Source organism: Argentina silus, assembly GCF_951799395.1.
Source record: "Argentina silus genome assembly, chromosome: 14".
In the NCBI taxonomy this organism is placed as follows: domain Eukaryota; kingdom Metazoa; phylum Chordata; class Actinopteri; order Argentiniformes; family Argentinidae; genus Argentina; species Argentina silus.
This window is the reverse complement of record NC_139668.1, coordinates 16563756-16579648: the sequence shown is the minus strand read 5'-3', so window position 1 is coordinate 16579648 and position 15893 is coordinate 16563756. Positions and strand designations below refer to the sequence as shown.

At 50.3% G+C, this 15893-nt stretch overlaps 1 protein-coding gene across 4 annotated transcripts in view; it reads left to right on the top strand.

Annotated features, from left to right (window-relative positions):
- The window catches only part of kif13ba (kinesin family member 13Ba), a 43855-nt gene that overhangs the window by 22772 nt on the left and 5190 nt on the right, over window positions 1-15893 (top strand). For 3 of the 4 annotated variants that reach the window (XM_083685261.1, XM_083685262.1, XM_083685263.1), the window contains exons 11-39: window positions 8-119; window positions 220-432; window positions 1240-1350; window positions 1526-1660; window positions 1783-1913; window positions 2034-2120; window positions 2640-2827; window positions 3967-4267; window positions 4536-4698; window positions 4906-5052; window positions 5182-5331; window positions 5568-5693; window positions 6488-6661; window positions 6927-7084; window positions 7975-8107; window positions 8303-8449; window positions 8715-8744; window positions 8834-8933; window positions 9037-9163; window positions 9380-9435; window positions 9588-9712; window positions 10083-10358; window positions 10914-11066; window positions 11336-11413; window positions 11628-11681; window positions 11827-11956; window positions 12546-12676; window positions 14666-14728; window positions 15031-15730. In XM_083685261.1, the coding sequence (XP_083541387.1) occupies window positions 8-119; window positions 220-432; window positions 1240-1350; window positions 1526-1660; window positions 1783-1913; window positions 2034-2120; window positions 2640-2827; window positions 3967-4267; window positions 4536-4698; window positions 4906-5052; window positions 5182-5331; window positions 5568-5693; window positions 6488-6661; window positions 6927-7084; window positions 7975-8107; window positions 8303-8449; window positions 8715-8744; window positions 8834-8933; window positions 9037-9163; window positions 9380-9435; window positions 9588-9712; window positions 10083-10358; window positions 10914-11066; window positions 11336-11413; window positions 11628-11681; window positions 11827-11956; window positions 12546-12676; window positions 14666-14728; window positions 15031-15730 (4499 nt within the window). The remainder of the gene's footprint in view (window positions 1-7; window positions 120-219; window positions 433-1239; window positions 1351-1525; window positions 1661-1782; window positions 1914-2033; window positions 2121-2639; window positions 2828-3966; window positions 4268-4535; window positions 4699-4905; window positions 5053-5181; window positions 5332-5567; window positions 5694-6487; window positions 6662-6926; window positions 7085-7974; window positions 8108-8302; window positions 8450-8714; window positions 8745-8833; window positions 8934-9036; window positions 9164-9379; window positions 9436-9587; window positions 9713-10082; window positions 10359-10913; window positions 11067-11335; window positions 11414-11627; window positions 11682-11826; window positions 11957-12545; window positions 12677-14665; window positions 14729-15030; window positions 15731-15893) is intronic. The other variant, XM_083685264.1, reaches the window with a different exon arrangement.

Genomic DNA, 15893 nt, shown 5'->3' with positions numbered 1-15893 from the left:
TTTGCAGGTCTCTGACCACTCTTGGGCTGGTCATCTCTGCTCTGGCTGATCAGGGTGCTGGGAAGAACAAGACCAAGTTTGTCCCATACAGAGATTCTGTACTCACTTGGCTACTAAAAGTAAGACACACACAAACACACTCACTCAAGTATACTTGCACGCATGCACACACTCTTTCTCACTCTTAACTCCCCCCCCCCCCCTCCATTCCCTCTCCAGGATAGTTTGGGCGGTAACAGCCGCACGGCGATGGTTGCCACGGTAAGCCCAGCGGCGGATAACTACGACGAGACGCTGTCTACGCTCCGCTACGCAGACCGGGCCAAGAGCATCGTCAACCACGCCGTCGTCAACGAAGACCCCAACGCCAGGATCATCAGAGAGCTGCGAGAGGAGGTGGAGAAACTACGGGATCAACTGACCCAGGCAGAGGTGAGGGAGGGAGGGAGGGAGTGGGTGGAACTGACCCAGGCAGAGGTGAGGGAGGGAGGGAGGGAGTGGGTGGGTGGAACTGACCCAGGCTGAGGTGAGGGAGGGAGGGAGTGGGTGGAACTGACCCAGGCAGAGGTGAGGGAGGGAGGGAGGGAGTGGGTGGGTGGAACTGACCCAGGCAGAGGTGAGGGAGGGAGGGAGGGAGTGGGTGGGTGGAACTGACCCAGGCAGAGGTGAGGGAGGGAGGGAGGGAGTGGGTGGGTGGAACTGACCCAGGCTGAGGTGAGGGAGGGAGGGAGGGAGTGGGTGGAACTGACCCAGGCAGAGGTGAGGGAGGGAGGGAGGGAGTGGGTGGGTGGAACTGACCCAGGCTGAGGTGAGGGAGGGAGGGAGTGGGTGGAACTGACCCAGGCAGAGGTGAGGGAGGGAGGGAGGGAGTGGGTGGAACTGGCCCAGGCAGAGGTGAGGGAGGGAGGGAGGGAGTGGAACTGACCCAGGCTGAGGTGAGGGAGGGAGGGAGTGGGTGGAACTGACCCAGGCAGAGGTGAGGGAGGGAGGGAGGGGGTGGGTGGAAGTGACCCCTTTGTTGTCTGTTTGTCTGTGGGGTGGTGAGGTAAAGAAAAAAGAGACAGAACAGAGAAGAGAGGAAGAGAGAGGTGGATTAAGAAAAACTCTGTGATGTCAATCAACCAAGGAAGGGGGTGTAAACTGAGACAGAAGAGAGGGAGTTTGGACATGTCATAGAAGAAAAGAATGAAAGAAAGAGAGAGAGAAAGAGAGTAATTTCTTGTCCCCCTCTCCTGGCAGTCTATGAAGGCACCGGAGCTGAAGGAGAGGCTGGAGGAGTCTGAAAAACTGATCCAAGAGATGACTGTCACTTGGGAGCAGAAACTCAGGAAGACTGAGGAGATCGCCCAGGTACACACACACACACACACACACACAATCACACACACACAATAGTACACACAAATACGGAAACAAAAGGCATGCACATACACTGTTTCCTGCATTTGAACACACCACCAATATTTCCTCCATGCCTCTGCTGTGTGTGTGTGCTGATGGTGTCCCTGTGTGCTGCTCTCTCCAGGAGCGCCAGAAGCAGCTGGAGAGCCTCGGCATCTCCCTGCAGTCTTCTGGGATCAAAGTGGGAGAGGACAAATGCTTCCTGGTCAACCTCAACGCCGACCCTGCCCTCAACGAGCTGCTGGTCTACTACCTGAAGGTACACACACACACACACCTTTTTGTTTTGTATAGGAGCGCACCAAGGTGATATTGTAATGTTATGGTTGTGTCTAGTTGTGTCATGTTGTTGTTGTTGTTGTTGTTGTTGTTGTTGTGTAGGAGCACACCAAGGTGGGTTCAGCAGACTCTCAGGACATCCAGCTGTGTGGCATGGGCATCCAGGCGGAACACTGCCTCATCGACATCACAACCGACACAGGAGTGGTCCTCACACCCCACCGAAACTCACGGTACAGACCCGACACCATAGTCATCATCTCCTTCATCACTACACACACACACACACACACACACACACACACACACACACACACAGTAATCACTGAGATATTTGTGTTTTTTGTCTGCAGAACGTGTGTGAACGGCTCTCCTGTCACCAGCCCTCAGCAGCTTCACCACGGAGACCGCATCCTGTGGGGAAACAACCACTTCTTCAGGTGTGTGGGTTGGGGTAGGGGTGAGGGTGGGGGTAGGGGTGAGGGTTAGGGGAGGGTGAAGAGACACGGTAGAGTGTTCAGATATTTTGGGGCGGGTGTAGAACAGAGGGGGCTGGTGGAGGTAGAAATCAACGGACTCTGCCGCAGTGCAGTACAGTATTTTAGGGAACTGATACTCCCATTGTGCACCGGTGGAGGCTGGTGAGGAGGAAATCATGCAACGTAATGCATGCAACGGAATGAGGAATGGTAGCAAACACGTTTGATACCATTCCTAATTCCATTCCATGCATTCCAATGAGCCCGTCCTCTGATTTGTACTGACCTCCGCTGGTGCAGAATGGGAGTATCAGTTCCCTAACGTACTGTACTGCACTGCACTGTGACAGAGGTAGTGTCCCTCTTCTACATGTCCTGGTTGTAGAAATCACATGTTCACAGTACGGCACTGAAACCCCTGTCCTCCTCTCCTCCCTCCACCCTTCTTCTCCCCCTCCTCCTGCCTCCCCCGCCCTACAGGATCAACCTGCCTAAGCGTCGGTCACGGGGTGAGGATGAGGAGGGTGAGGGGGGGCTGATGAAGAACAGCGGCAGCAGCGAGCAGCTGGACGCGGATGGCGACTCGAACAGCGAGGTGTCCAGCGAGGTCAGCTTCTCCTACGAGTTCGCCCAGACAGAAGTCATGATGAAGGCCCTGGGGAACAACGGTGAGAAGGGAGAAAGAGAGAGAGAGAGAAGATAGAAAGAGCTGTAGAAGGGATAGAGGGATGGAGGGATGGAGCGGGAGGAGGGGTAGAGAGTTGAAAGCTGTATGATTTATGTCTGATCTCAATTTGCTTTTAGACATCACTGCGCTGCAGTTGAAGGGACGGAGATGAAGCCACTTAACTGTAACGAGCCATAACCATAAATCCCGTCACTACGTCAACATTTACTTGAATCATAAGGCAGTCACAGTTACCATAGCCTGTAATACCGCCAACGACACCGGGGAAACCCCTACCGAAGGCCAATACCAAAGAACTTAACTCTTTCAGCTGTCGTTGTGAATCTTCAGACAGTCTCACATGCGATGGGCCGAGGCACAATGAACTACATAGGAATCTCTGTCACAGTCATGAAGTCTGTTAACCCGTACGGCCTGTCCTAGAGCCCAGGGCTGTTTTCCTATCCAGTCCCAATCCTACTGAAACCCATAATCATCTCTTTGTCTTGCATCAAATTTTCTAACTTTCAGAGGTTGCATTATCAAAGAAAAAAAAAAAGATTAAAAATAGCCTCTTCATGTCAAAATACCACTATTGTGTGTGTTGCTGCCCATATGCCAGCTTCAGTGGAGGGAACCTGTGGTGTATAACAAACACTATGAGAGTAGATAAGGGTAATTTTCCAACACGAGTGTTCCCCTTTCAGATACCTTGATATGGACAATTTCCTCTCTTTATCTCCCTGTTAATGAGCTGATCTGCTATCCACTTACCTTATCAACTCCATTCTGACAAATATAGGAGATATTCTGTCATTGGTGAGAGGAGGTCATCTGTCGAGAGGGTCGGAATTGAACCAGGAACCTTGTGATTATGTGGTATGCGCATTAGTGTGCTACGCCACTAAGCGCCCCGGTAGTTTGACTTTTGTTTGACTTTACCGTTAGTTACAAAGTATGTTTGTGTGTCTACAAAGTTAGAATGATTCGGCAACGCTATCGAACGCTGTCGGGCTCTGTGCGTCCTGATCACGCTCTGAATAACATTGTTGCCCCAACTCTGAATAAGGCAATCAAGAGTATTGTGTGAATGTAAACATAGGCACTGATTGCCCCCCCCCCCCACCCCCCGTCTGTCAGACCCCATGCAGGCGGTGCTGCAGTCCCTGGAGCGGCAGCACGAGGAGGAGAAGCGCTCGGCTCTGGAGAGGCAGAGGCTGATGTATGAGCAGGAGCTGCAGCAGCTGCGCAGGAGGCTGCACCCAGACAGGCAGTCCACCCAGACGGCCCAGGGCCAAGCCCAGGGGCAGGGGCAGGGGCAGGGCCAGGGCCAGGCAGGCCAGGGGCAGTCACAGTACCGCAGCCTGGAGAGACTCAGCATGGGAGGCATGTCCAACTCCCCCAGCGCGCAGAGCAGACTACGGCAGTGGAGCGAGGAGAGGTGGGTCTGGGGGTCCTCGCCAGAGCGGCCAGTGGCTGTGTGTGACTGATTTGCTACCGCGCATTTGTATTATTGTATTGTTGTATTGTTTGTATTCTGTATGCTGCATTGTCATGGAACCAAGCCAAAGAATTCTACTCCCTGCACTCGTGTATGAGACGTAACAATAAACTTGAAACTTGATGGTGTTGATGATGATGATGATGGAGATGATGATGGAGATGATGATGATGATGGAGATGATGATGGTGGTCTCTCTCGTGTCCAGGGAGGCGATGTTGACTCGTAGCCTGCGCAAGCTGAGGGAGCAGATAGTCCGAGCCAACCTGCTGGTGCAGGAGGCCGGCTTCATCGCCGAGGAGCTCGACAAACGCACAGAGTACAGAGTTACGCTACAGATACCTGCAGCTAACCTCAACGCCAACCGGAAGGTACACGCACGCACGCATTGCTCTGCTCGCACAGTAACGCTACAGATTATTGCGTCCAAACTCTCCATCAACTGCAAGGCACACACACTCAAGAATACAGAGAAACGGTTCACATTATTGCAGCCAACCTCAGCCCCCAACTGCAAGGTGTGTACACACACACACACACACACACACTAACCCCGTGTCCCTGTTGTATGTGTGCAGCGTGACGCTGTGTTGAGTGAGCCTGCGGTGCAGGTGAGGAGGAAGGGCAAAGGGAAGCAGATCTGGGCTCTGGAGAAGATGGAGAACAGACTGGTGGACATGAGAGAGCTCTACCAGGAGTGGAAGGACTACGACGATGACAATCCTGTGAGTTTATTCATCCACTGATTTCCTCACCTGTCTCCCACCTCTCCCTTGTTAACACTCTCCTCCTTAACTATCTCATCCTCTTACTCTCCTCCTCTTTCGATCCCTCTGTCTCCATCCCTCGTTCAGGTGATGCGCTCCTACTTCAAGCGAGCAGACCCCTTCTTTGACGAGCAGGAGAACCACAGTCTGATAGGCGTGGCCAACGTCTTCCTGTCCTGTCTGTTCTACGACGTCAAGCTGCAGTATGCGGTACCCATCATCAATCAGAAGGGCGAGGTAGGCGGGCAGGGTTCAGGCACACACACACACCACAACATTATTGTTCCTCATTGCTACCCTTTTGACTACTTTTGCTTTCCATTTCTTACGTTAGACTGTGTGTTTCCCATCTGTGTGTTTTAGTGCCATGCTACCACTCAATGTTGTCGCACAATGATGATGTCACACAGTATTCCCCTGCGTTGTTGTTGTGAGATGCTGACGCTCTGGGCTGGGCTCTTCTCTGGTGCTAGGTGGCGGGGCGTCTCCACGTGGAGGTGGTGCGCGTGGGAGGGGGCTTTGAGGAGGGCATGGCCGGGGGAGACGACAGCGAGGTCAGCCCGGACGGAGAGGTTCAGGAACGCAAACTGGTCTGCATGGTGAGTGGTACAGCCCATCTCTCACACACACACACACACACACACACTCAGGCTCACGCACGCTGTGGTGGATGTCTAGGATTTACCACTCTGTTTCTTGAATCTCACCTCCGAAGAGCTGAAGTACAGAGTCCTGAGTAGCCACAATACCTGAGTCCGGTATTTATTGCTTGCAAACAAGAGACAAGAGCATAACAGCAGCCCAGCGTAGATCCGGGGGTCTGTTCAGCACAAGTCTGAAGAGGCGATTATCAGGGTTGTCTTTTATACAGAGTAAACATAATGGTAGGCGCTGCCAAGGCTATCACCAACAAGCTTGTGCTTACGTGAGAGGGGGCGGGAGAGAATGAACAATGGGGAGACTTCCTTACTGATCAATCAGCACTTTTTTACTGATCAGTCGGCGTTCAACACTTCACACTTATCCACCTTCCGGTTGGCAAGATGGGCCTGTTCCTTTGTTCTTGCTCTTCCCCCACTACTCCCTCCAAAACCACCGCTATCCATATTGTAATTATCCGCCGTTTCTCAAAACAATGGCTATAGAACTTTAGAGGTGAGGCGAGAGAAAATGTAATCACAGTATTCACACAAGTTGTATCAGTCATATGAAAGTGCATATCCTTCAAACAGTTCTATCAATGTATTTTCCATAACAACGCACACACACACAGAGGCAGACAGACACACATGCTCAACAGCACACTCATATCTCTCCAGTCCAGTGATGATGAAAGTTGCGTAGTTGCTGTGTGGATTTGATCTAATGTGGTCCCCTCTCTCTCTCTCCCCAGATCAAGATCCTGCAGGCCACAGGTCTGCCCCAGTACCTGTCAAACTTTGTATTCTGTCAGTACTCCTTCTGGGACCAGCCTGAGCCCATCATCATAGCCCCGGAGGTGGACCCCGCCACCTCCTCCCCCAGCTCCAAAGACCCCCACTGCATGGTGGTGTTTGACAGCTGCAAGGTGAGACACACACGTCCCTGGAGAAGACACAGCTGTACCTGGAGAAGACACACACACACACACACACACACACACACACACACACACACACACCGTGTTATGAAGATGTTACTATCACTGATTCAGATTGACCCTAGTCCAAACTATCTCTTGACAGTGTCACATTCCAACACTATCTTTCTCTCCCCCCCTCTCTCTCTCTCTCTCTCGTTCCCCCTCCCCCTCTTCTCTCCCCCTCTCTTTTTCTCCGTCTGTGTGTCTGTAGGAGCTGGCCGTGGCAGTAACGGAGGAATTTATCGAGTATCTGACTGAAGGAGCGGTGGCCATAGAGGTGTATGGACACAGACAGGCAGACCCAGGGAGGAACCCTGCTCTCTGGGACCTGAGTATCATACAGGCCAAGACACGCACTCTACGGGACAGGTACATACACACACACACACACACACACACACACACGTATACACATACACACACACACACACAATTTTATACTGGCAAACATGACCGACAACATTTTAATTTCCTGGACATTTGACACGTTTCCATCCATATGCAATGCCCACGGTGCTCAGAATGAAAAAACTACATGTCGATTATGGTCATTCATATAAACAGAATAGAACTTAGCCTGTAAAGTTATAATTAAAATAAAAACAGAATAGAACTTAGCCTGTAAAGTCATAATAAAATAAAGTCGAATGAGGTTCTTATACCAACATGACATGTTTGATTGAAAAGCAAAACATCGCAGCCTCTTGCGTCTTCATGCCTGGACTAAAGCGGCAGATATACAGTTGTCAGTGTAGCCTGTATCAAACAGGGAGGGAGAGAGAGAGCAGCGTAATGTGAGGTGGAGGTGGAGGATGGTGAACACCTCACTGCATTTTGGCTGTTTGTCCCACAATGTTTCACAATGACCCGTGATGTCCCACATTATAATATCAAACATTTAATAAAGCTATCACATCATGATATTTGGTTTTCACAGTCCTGTTCATCATAGATAGATAGATAGATAGATGGATAGATAGATAGGTAGGTCCTTTATTGATCCCCGAGGGGAAATTAAGGCGTTAGAGCAGCTCACATCACAAACACCAACAACAAAATAAAGTGACAATAGAACAATAAAATAAAATAGACATCTGAAACATTATATACAGTAAGAACAGTCCAATGTGATTTAACATCCCCCAGCCCGACGCCAGCCGTAGGAGTTGTACAGTCTTATTGCGGCAGGCAGAGAAGATCTCCTATAGCGCTCCTAAAAGACCACGTTGCGTTTTGTGGTGGTGTGTCTCCCCCTGCAGGTGGAGTGAGGTAACGCGCAGGCTGGAGGTGTGGGTGCAGGTGCTGGAGATCAATGAGAATGGAGACTTCATGCCTGTAGAGGTGGTCCCTGCTAGAGACGTACGCACCGGGGGCATATTCCAGCTACGACAGGTACGTGTGTGTGTTTGTTTGTTTCTATTGGTTGCTCTACACAATAAGGGAATCAATTCTAGCGCTCCATTTCCTAGATAAGCAAATAGTACCCAGTAAATGTCTCAATGGAACATGATTGTCTTACTCAATCAAGGAGAGATTCACACATCTCCCCCCCACCCCCACCCCCACCCCCACCACCCCCCCTCTTAGGGCCAGTCCAGGCGTATCCAGGTCGAGGTGCGCTCTGTGCAGGACTCTGGAACCATGCCTCTGATATCAGAGGTGCTGCTGGCTGTGTCAGTGGGCTGTGTGGAGATCAGACAGACCAGAGCAGCCAAGGCCAACGAACCCATACAGGTAGCTACAAAAACAAACAAAAAAAATCCTTCTTCTAGCATTGTGACTGCCTATGGCCTCTGATCCAAGCATACATTACTTTCTTATGATGACTGATGGATAGATGATTCACTTACTTAAACAAATGTATTTGTTGTTAGTCGCTTTGGATAAAGGCGTCTGCTAAATGCCATCACAGGAAGAGAATATTGTCCACTTAAAGAATCACTATTGACCTTCAGATAATGGAAAACAATGGTGGTGTTTTGTGTGTTTTGTCTCGTAGGTGGAGGGTGATGAGATGGACAGCTATCAGGTAAATGCCACAGCCGTATTTGGCTCAGGTTTATTGCTCATGTCTTCGTCTCTCTGAACGGTTGGTGATATATCGGTTCTGTCCAATAGGAGCGCGATCTTGAGCGTCTGCGCCGTCAGTGGCTCATGGCCCTCACAAAGAGACAGGAGTACCTGGACCAACACCTGCAGAGCCTGGTCAGCAAAGCAGGTAAGACACGCACACACACACACACACACACACACACCCCACACACACATACACACACACAGTGCCTACTTATATGTCCGCCTGTTTCTTTCCCGTCCCACAGAGAAGACAGAGGATGACGTGGAGAGGGAGGCCCAGCTGTTGGAGTGGCGTCTGACTCTGACAGAGGAGAGGAATGCTGTCATGGTGCCATCAGCTGGCAGTGGCATCCCTGGTGCTCCTGCTGAGTGGTGAGAGACAGGAGAGAGATCTGTCTGGGTTTGCGTGATGTGTGTGGGTGTGAGGGATAGAGAGAGACGGGAGAGAGGTCTGTCCGTGTTTGTGATGTGGGTGGGTGTGAGAGACAGGAGAGAGGGGGGGTTGGAGAATGATGCATCTGCGGGATTAGACAAAGCCGTCCATTTCCAGATTGTCTTCTCTCAGTAAACTGGTATTTGTTTCCTCAGGGTCCCTCTTCCTGGAATGGAGACTCATACTCCAGTGCTGTTCCTGGACCTCAGTGGTACGATCTTTTTTCCTCTAATTCACACTGCTTTAAAACACGGCTGTCTCAGTCACTAGTGATCTATCTTTTTAACCCTGTGTGGTCTACTTCAAACCTAACATCTCGCTTACACCATTCTCTAACTTCCTCCCTCCCAATTCCCTCTCCAGCGGACGACTTCAGTTCCCAGGAGGCTCTGGAGGCGCCGGAGGCCGGGGGTTGGGACGCCACGCTGATCGGAGAGGACGAGGACGACTTCTTCGAACTGCAGATTGTCAAACACTACGACGGAGAGGTGAGAGGTCAAACACAACAGCCGTGTTTCATATGGCGCCCTCCTCCCGGTACTACCCTACGTGATGGGATGTTTCCTCACCCGTCTCCCACCTCTCCCTCGTTCTACCTGTGGTGGCTGTACTGGTATTAAAGACACACTTCACAGATTTGTTACCTCAAAAGCGTTGTCCAGATCACCTTACGGAATGTGTGGGCATGTGAAAACAGCTTCCAAATGTGTAGATTTCCATCGATTAAAAGCTAGGTAGGCGCTCGTCTGAGGATTTTATCCCGAGTGACACATTCGGGAGCAATGTCACAGTCTTTAAAAACCACAAAGAGCTTCGGACAGGATTGAGCCTCACCGTCCCTAAATTCTGTGTCCCCAGGTGAAGGCGGAGGCCTCGTGGGACTCGACCATCCACGACTGTCCCCAGCTGAGCCGCGGCGGGGCGTGGCCGGACCAGCGCGTGTACCTCACGGTGCGCGCCGTGGTGCAGCTCAGCCACCCCGCAGACATGCAGCTGGTGCTGCGGAAGCGCGTCTGTGTCAACCTCAACCCCGGGCGCCAGGGCTTCGCCCAGAACCTCCTGAAGAGGATGTCCACGCGCAGCACCATCCCAGGGTGCGGGGTCACCTTCGAGGTGGTCTCCAACATCCCAGGGGTAAGGAGGCAGGTCGCGGATGGCGCCACATTGGCCCCTTTTGCACACTGCCAGATATAAACACTAATAATAATAATCACTGTCAGATATAAACACGACCACACTCCTGTGTCCGTCCATCCCCCAAGTTAAATTGTGAGGTGGTCAAATGAGCAACAGAATATGCTGCTGCACTATACGATGTTAACAATATAATATAATAATAATAATATATATACGCCATTTAGCTGACGCTTTTATCCAAAGCGACTTACATTGCAGTGAGTGCATAGATTTCAGTATATATCGTCCCAGCGGGAATCAAACCCACAACCTAAGCGTTGTTAACACCATGCTCTACCGACTGAGCCACAGAGGACCACACGATGGACGAGGACGACTTCTTCGACCTGCAGATTGTCCAACACTACGACGGAGAGTTACGATGAACAACATGATACTACAACGATATGGTGTCAGTGCTGTGTAGCTCTTTTCACCGAACGGTCATGTTTTCTTCTCAAGCTATTGTGCTTGTTGTGCAGCTGTGCTGACTCACCCGTGTCCCCACCTCAGGACGCCCAGGGCTCAGAGGACAGGGAGATGCTGGCCCGTCTTGCTGCCAGCACCGAGAACCCCAAATCGGCCGGCAACGAGGCGGCCATTGAGAAGTACCTGCGCAGCGTGCTGGCCGTGGAGAACATCCTCACCCTGGACCGCCTGCGACAGGTCAGAGAGCCGATCACAGAGATGATATCAAATCTTTGTTTTCTTAGAATTCTGCTTCACACTGACTGACTGACTGATTGATTGATCTCCTGATTAGAGTGTGTAGAATGCACTGTTGTTTTAGTATCAGAGACCCAACTTAAAATCTTACAGATTCTCATGGAGTAGTATAGGATTGAACAGGATCACAGCGTTGCTGCCCAGACTTGGTAAGCATTGAGCTGCTGTCTCTCTGAAAGTATTCCTCTGTGTGTTTGTGTGTGGTTTAGGAGGTGGCGGTGAAGGAGCACCTGGCAGGCAAAGGGAAGGGGAGCAGACGGAGTCTCAGCTCCCCCAGTGTACACAGGGTAAGCCTGCTCTGTCATAATTTTCACACATTTTCACACAAAAGAACAAGCTAGTTCATGCCATCTGTGTTGGCAATGGTGGCAAATATACTTCAAGAGAAATGTAACCAGTTTCTCTCTCTCTCTCTCTTCCTCTCTCTCTCTTCCTCTCTCTCTCTCTCTTCCTCTCTCTCTCTCTCTCTCTCTCTCCCTCTCTCTCCCTCCCCTTCCCCAGCTGTCTGGCAGCAGACAGGACCTCTCCTCTAACTGCATGCTGGATGACAATAAGGTGAGCGCTGACCTGTGCAGTCCTGTCACTCAACATCATGTAGATGAGTCGTGGTCATGTATCATTATGCTGTCATCAACGGAGGCACTAGCAGCATATGTGGCCCATGCACGAGTTGACCTCTGCGTTCTTTCTGTCTCTCCAGAGTCGCTGGGAGAGCCAGCAGGACATCTTCATTACCTCTCCTCAGTTCAGCCGCACCCTGCCGCGGCCGTCACCCTCCTCCTCTCCCACCCCCTCCCCTGCGCCCCCCCAAAACCAGGACCCAGAGCAAGGTAACCCCCCAAAACTCCCCCCGTCTCTCTGCCCTACCCCACCCCCCTACCTCTCCCCAAGACTAACCTGGGCTTGCCTACGTGACTCTTCCTGCTCCAGTCACCGTTCACGTCTCTGTGCAAATTACTTCCGTCGTGACTCAGCTGTCCTGTGCGCTATTCTTGTCTTCTCGTTTCTAGCCAATTGGTTTGTGTCTTCCATAATAATATTTCCTGTCTTTTGATTAGTTGATTGACCTCATATCCATAATCCTCTTTCTGTGATGTCGTTGTTGTAATGGATGTGAGAATTAATCATTTGGATTAATGTTTCCTTTCTTTATAATCCAGAGATTATAATGTTTGATTAGAAGTTAATATCACCATCAATGTTTCAGTAATAGCTTGTCCTGTTCTCTGGCCTGCTCCAGCTGTGTGTCTACTTCTCAGTGTGTGTCTTTCTTTTGTTTGGCATTTCCTGGGCTTCTTTTCAACTTCCTGTCTTAATCTCTCGCACCTCCCCTTACCTTCCACACCTCCGCCTCCTCCCCCTCTTCTTTCCTCCTCCCTCTCTTCCTCCCCTCGTCTCTCCCACCGGCTCTCCCCTCAGGTCGTTCAGGGCTTGCTGCCTCTTATCTTTCAGTCAAAGCCCTCGTGCCCCAGATGCCCAAACTGCTCAAGTCCCTTTTCCCCGCCCGCGAGGACAAGAAGGAGCTGCGGCCCTCACCCCAGTCCCAACAGGTATGACTGCGACCTAATGAACCCCCCTAACCCACAACCCTAATTACCTAGTTATGAACCCCCCTAACCCACAACCCTAATTACCTAGTTATGAACCCCCCTAACCCACAACCCAGTCTTTAGCTTGAACCCGAGAGCAGAACCGAAGGCAGAAACCCAATACTCATCCCTTCCCCTTTGGGAAACTGTCTCTCTTTTTCGGGCTGAAAGAAGTTCTGTAAAATCAATGCATTCCATCCATTACGTCTCATGTTACGACAGAGTAGGCCTACAGTACTCCTACATCGCTCTGGTGAAAATCCCCGAAATGATTCATGTTGGTTTCAAGTGTAGAGAAAGTGATCATTGTTATTCCAGTGAAATGTTAAAGCTGCTGAACTTGCAGCAGACTAAAACACTCTTATACACTCATGGAGTACTTTATTAGGAACACTGTACTAATCCTGGGTAGGGCCTAACTTTGCTGTCACAACAGCCTCAATTCTTTGTGGCATTAATTCCACAAGATGTTGGAAACATTCCCTTGAGATTCTGGTCCATGATGACATGATTGTATCGCGCAATTCCTGCAGATTTTTCCGGTGCACTTTCAAGCTGTGAATCTCCCGTTCTACCACATCCCAAAGGTGTTCTATTGGATTCAGATCTGGTGACTCGGAAGGCCACTGAAGAACACTGAACTAGTTTGAGACGGCTTTTGCTTTGTGACATGGTGCATTATCAGGCTGGAAGTAGCCATTAGAAGATGGGTAGATTGTGGCCATGAAGGGATGCACAAGTGTGTCAAGAAAACGTTCCCCACACCATTACACCACCTCCACCATGAGAAGGTGTACAGGTGTTCTTAATAAAGTCCTCTGTGAGTGTATAACAGTCCCTTAGATAAGACACAAAATAACGCATCCTCGGTGTGTGCTGTGCAGCGATGAAATGGCTCCCACCTGCCACGCCTGATTATAGCTGTTCCACAGCGCGTGAAGAGCACACCTGCAGATAAGTGGTTGTGGGTAGATCTGTGAGATGCAATGGTTTAATGGGATGGAAAACATGAACAGAGAAAATTATTCTCTGCATATATTTCCCAGAAAATGTCGAGCTGATTGGATTCTTTTTTCTTTTCTTTTCTTTTCTTTTCTCTTTTTTTTTTTACCATTGACGTTTTGTTGATTTTGAATGATAGGTCTTTGGTAAAGAGCATTCATTTGATAATGATGTAGGCAGGTGGCCAGCTAAGCCTGCTACTTCATTTCCATATAGACAGACTTTTGTTAATGCAAGATGAAGTGAACAGTGTGACAAGATTTTGTGAACACTGGATGAAGACATTATATAATAAATAAATAAATAATAAAATAAATAATAAATAAATAAAAAGGGATTAGTCTACTAAGCTTAATGAAGATGTCGTGTTTGCAGTGCTTAAGACATTTAAGCTCAAAGCAAACTATGAGCAATGAGGAATACAGACACTCTACTATTAATGTACAATGTCCTGGTATATGAATCACATCCCTTGATTTAGTTGAATCAGGTGTGTTAGTTCTGCACTGGAAGAAACGTGTTTTGGTGTGATCAGCCTGTAGTCCTGAGGACCAGGATTGAAGAAGACACTGTTAAGCAGTACTTCACCTGTTATAACACCTCTCTAAGCAGAACTTCAACTGTTCCTTCACCAAGCCAGCCACGTGAGGTGGTTTAGAGTAGAAAGACGCGCCAAGGACAGGTTGAACTGGCCTCAAGCCCGCTGCGTTCCTCGGTTCCTCTGAGGTGCCCGCTGAGCCCTAGAAGGCCTGTCTGTTTGTGTCACTGCCCAGGGGACAACACTGTGAAGATGAGAGTAGAAAAAAACAATGCCAGAGATACAGACTTTCCATTATTCCTGACTGCTATTGTCCCCTGACTCTACAATTGTGTTGATGTAAGTAACTGTGTTGTGTTGGTATGTAAGATTGTGTAGTCTTTTCAACGTCTCTCTCTCTGTCCTGACAGCATGTGCCTCGTATCATCATGCAGAGTTCGAGCCCTGAGGACAGCAGGGTCAAGATGGAACCGGTATGAACCTCTTGTCTACTCAAACCTCCCTTCTGTCTTGTTACATGTACTCGTGTCTTCTCCCTTGGGATGTAGATGATGCCTGCCATGTTTTCGGTTTTGCATAAACAGCAGATAAGGGACCAGCTAGCCATGGACACGTCATATTAAATGTGTGGGGTGGGAAGCCATGTTTGGTGTGGTGGTTGGTGATGAGGGTTTCGTTATCGTTATGGTGATGGTGGTGGAGGTGGCGCTGGCAGCATGATGAGTTTATTCTTTCCCTGTGGTTGTGTGATTGCCGTTGCCGTGATTCCCTGTAGGTTGCTATGGTAGGGAGGAACCTGATCCCGGCCCTGACCAATGACAGACAGTGGGAATCCCCAGAAGCCCCTCCTTCTGTTCCGTCTGTGCATGATCCGCATGATACGCCCCTCAGCCCCCTCAGCGAGGCGTCAAGCGGTTATTTCTCCACTAGCGTTTCCACGGCGACCCTGTCAGAAGCTTCTGCTATTGCTAGCGGCGACCCCGCCCTCCTCCACCCCTCCCTCACCCCCCTAGAGGCAGGAGGGCTAAAGGGTGATCCTTCTGAAAATACATATCCCAGAAACCCCCAGCAGCGAGCTGACCGGAATGGTGTTCTGGCCTCTCCTCAGTATGACGCTAAAATGGCCGCCCCTGCTGCTGGTCCTCCAACGGCCCACAATCCCTCCAACCACAACAACATTGCCATGGGCAACCCTTCCTCCGCACAGAGGCCAGGGAGCTCAGACCTCAAAACCCTCCACCATAACCTGGGGGAGGAAGAAGAGGGAGAAGGAAGAGGAGGTGGTGGCAGCTATGAGAGGCTTGAGATCATCCTGGATGATGAGGACGGAGGCCAGGAGGACGAGCTACCGGATTGGCTGAGAGTGGGAGCATGTGTGACCGTGGGAGCCAATAAGAGCGGGGCGGTTCGCTATATTGGAAACACAGAGTTTGCCGAGGGCGTCTGGGTTGGAGTGGAGCTCAACACGCCCTCAGGTGTGTATGACAGCCCTTCATACTGACACAGACTTGACTGAACGTAATTGAGATGACGCATGATATCAATGACACACAGCATGATGCGTCTTTTGTTTTGCACACTCTAAGCAAGTTAACAAGCTCTCTCCTCCCTGTCTACCTTCCTCTTGCCCCTCTTTTG